Genomic DNA, 3,527 nt, shown 5'->3' with positions numbered 1-3,527 from the left:
CCTTTATCTGTGTACATATATAAATTTTTGCCTTGTACTTTTTTGCAGAGGAGATTTGTTAGCAAAATACAGATCAATTCAAACAAATTCGAAACCTTCACTGAATTCGATGGAATAGTCAGATTTCCGACTGAAGAATCCGAAATGGGGACGTTATCGTTTAAAGAAGTAATACAGATTAATCTAAACAGCATTGAGCCTGCGCCAAATGAACTTCCGACTCTGTCCTACCCCGAACTGATCGATTTAAATACTAACAATGATATACCAAGCAATTTTATAAATTAAAGCGACAATATATATATCTATATATTGTCTCTGATAATATATATCTATATATTACGTTACATATTGCAGGCAAGCTATATAATTTGCTGGTATTATATAAATATTTAATCAAATTAAGATTATCAAACTGTAAACAGAATCAAATAAACAGTATCTTGTATATAAAATTAAGTTCTTCTTTCCGTCTTTGATCCCTTAACTCTTTTTATCCACACGCTACCATTTCTAATCTACTAATTCGTTTTAACTTAAAATTCTGGAGAGTATATTTTCTGAAGGAGGGGGGGAGGCAGAGGAGAGAAAGAAAGAGAGAATATTATATATAATTAAAGATTTTAAGGGCTAGTTTTACCAACGCCAATTAAGCTTATCCGTCGATTAACTTCATCATCAGAAAAAAGCTATAAGCTTTCAATATTTTCAGAGGCAGGTTAATGAATAATTTATATCCGAGGTAAGTAACTATATCATACAGTTCCGTCATGGAAATTTCATAAGAGGACAATATTTCTTGCAATGAATTTTGGATATACTCTCGTTTAAAACTTTGAACCTAAGTAATGCATAAAATTTTAATTGTAACGCACAAAATTTTAGTCTTCTCTAGGAAATATGCAATTGTAGCAGAATGTTAAAGGTCAAAAGCAAGTGGATTACATTTCCACGAAGTCTTCTAATATAATTGGCGCTGATGCGTCGGGTGAATTAAAATGAATTACATAATAAGAATGTCCTTAACGATGTAAAGACAGTATAAAAGCGCTTTCAAGATTAAGAGTGGCGTCAAACCACGATTTATATATACGGTGATATGATCGTTGCAACATTTATACCATTCTTTTTAGGTAAGTCAACTGTTCATAAATTAACATATCATCATAAATTACATGTTTTTTTATAAATTATGTTCCTTCTCTTTCGTAAAATTAACTTTTAATACACACGATGATTTTCCGGACTTTTGTTACATATGATAAATCGTTTGTGTCTCAGGTTAATTTTCATTACTTTTACGAGTATAAAACAATTAAATGATTCTTACATATACTTCAGAAAATATTTTTATAAAGTTGTATATTTAAAAAAAAAAAGTAAAACATGGGACCATTTAGTTAGGTGTTTTTAGTTTCTAAAAAAGTACACACAGGACACGAATGACTTAATCGTGTGTATAACGTTAAAAAAAAATTTTTTATAGTGTACGTCTTTCAATAAAAAGATAATAAATGTTACAAATAAAATATAAAGTTGCGATAATTAATAATCTAACTTAATGACCTAACGATAAGAGTGATAATGTTCTATAAATTGCCTCATAAAAATTCTTTAATTCTCTTCTTTAATTCTTTAGCCGTGCAACTTCCTATCGAGGATGGTGCGTGGCGGTATGGACCAGAGTACATCTTCACTGTTCACATGAACATGACAGGGACACCGCAGTGTTCTCGTTCAGCATGCGGTAATCCGTCCGGCTATCGTATCACCTCTCGGTTGCATTGCATCCCGAAGAGGAATAATACTCTGATCTGTAGCCTTAGGTACGTCGATGGCTTTGATTTTGGTATGATCGGCGAGGAAGACAATACCCGAATGAACCGACGCAAAAATATCACTGAAGCGCCTATCGAGCTACTTTTTGATGAAAAAGGCATCGAGAATATCATCACAAGCCAACTGACGCGGACCTATGACCTTAACATTTTGAAGATAGTGGCCGAGCAGCTGCATCCCGGCGACAATTTTAATAATATCGGGGATGGCACATTTGAAGGTGAAACCGCATCTACCATAGGCCGATGCAACGCCACCTTCGATGTGTATTATCATTCTGGGGCTGAAAATCCGAACGAGACAAGATTTCGATTAAAACTATTACCACCGAAATTGCATATTACTTCCACAGAGACTCTTATCATCAATAAGCAGACGAATCTTAATCATTGCAGCTGCTACGCAGACAATTATTTTGGCAAATATGGTGATACGATTGTCCATCAACGCTTGCAAGCGGATTTAGTAAGTTCCACGACAATATTGTGAATAGTCTGTTTTTAAGATAACAAAAAGTGTCTAAAATATGATCATAAAACGTCTTTTGCATCTAAGACAACTTAAAGACGTCTTATATCATAATTTTAAATTTTATATTGTTTGGATACGTTTTTTATGATTACTTTTAACAAATTAAATTTATTTTTGTATCAATTTTTGGCTAATACTTCGTGCTCGAAAAGAAGCGTAAGATCAGAAATTATTATTAATCTGTACATGTCATTTTTTTAGAATATTATGATTAGTCATATGGAAATCGGTGAAACGAGTTTTAGTTCATCAACAACAAGGAAGGGTACATCGGTTTCAAACTACAAGACATATAATATAATCGAAATTACAACAATAATCTTGGAAGACATTCAGCCTGCCGCGAGAGATCCGATTCCGATCGTGAACCCGGGTGAGACCAAGATACTTGCTAATCATGACATAAGAAGTATTCCTACTTCCTATTAATAATAATTATTAACAATGCTAATGTTATGAATACAATTAAGTTAATTCTAAAAGAAAATAATAAAAATCTCTAGAAATGCAAACCTATTATATAAAATGATAGATATTCAAATTTACTATACGTATATTATTTATAAAGTCTGACCGAAACTTTTGCCGAAACTGAACCGAAACACTCGATTACATGTCAATTTCAATCGAAACCGAAATCAAAATTAAAAAATAGGAATTCTATAAAGGCCATATGTATAGACATGCCCATATATATCATATACTTTTTCTTCATAAATATCATAATTTATTGAAATAATAATTAAATTTCAATCGAAATCAAAAACTGAAATATCGATTGTATGTCAATTTTGGCTAAAGAATATAAGTATTTCTTCTTTATAAACATCATAATTTAATTATTGAAACAATTACACATATCAAAATTAATATTTATAAAGAAGAGCTATATGAGGTGTTTCAGTCAAAACTGATACGTAATAAATGTTAGTTTCCAGTTTCGATAAAAGTTTCGGTCGAACTCTAATTATTTATATAATAAAAGAGTAAAACAATGTAAAAAGTAAAAGCTTATTATAGAAATATGTATATATGTATACAATAATAAAATAGACAGAAAATAATTCGATTTAATCAAATGTTCTTAAAATTATTTCTTTAAAAATTTCATTACGTATTATTACTATTACAGTTAACAGTAATGCAATAAAATTTAG

General features: G+C 30.8%; 2 protein-coding genes across 2 annotated transcripts in view; both read left to right on the top strand.

Annotated features, from left to right (window-relative positions):
* The window catches only part of LOC108756536, a 2,333-nt gene extending 1,975 nt beyond the window's left edge, over window positions 1–358 (top strand). The window contains exon 3 of the mRNA XM_018500422.1: window positions 49–358. Coding sequence (XP_018355924.1) covers window positions 49–288 — 240 coding nt within the window. The 3' untranslated portion in view covers window positions 289–358. The remainder of the gene's footprint in view (window positions 1–48) is intronic.
* Window positions 359–1,063: 705 nt separating this feature from the next.
* Window positions 1,064–3,107, top strand: LOC108756535. Its single transcript, XM_018500420.1, has 3 exons — window positions 1,064–1,133; window positions 1,640–2,304; window positions 2,572–3,107. The coding sequence occupies exons 1-3, from the start codon at window positions 1,100–1,102 to the stop codon at window positions 2,797–2,799; spliced, it is 927 nt and encodes a 308-aa protein (XP_018355922.1). The 5' UTR covers window positions 1,064–1,099; the 3' UTR covers window positions 2,800–3,107.
* The last annotated feature ends 420 nt before the right edge of the window (window positions 3,108–3,527 follow it).

The sequence above is a fragment of the Trachymyrmex septentrionalis genome, unplaced genomic scaffold (assembly GCF_001594115.1).
Source record: "Trachymyrmex septentrionalis isolate Tsep2-gDNA-1 unplaced genomic scaffold, Tsep1.0 scaffold128, whole genome shotgun sequence".
In the NCBI taxonomy this organism is placed as follows: domain Eukaryota; kingdom Metazoa; phylum Arthropoda; class Insecta; order Hymenoptera; family Formicidae; genus Trachymyrmex; species Trachymyrmex septentrionalis.
Note: the sequence above shows the minus strand (reverse complement) of the source record. Positions and strands in the feature narration are given on the sequence as shown.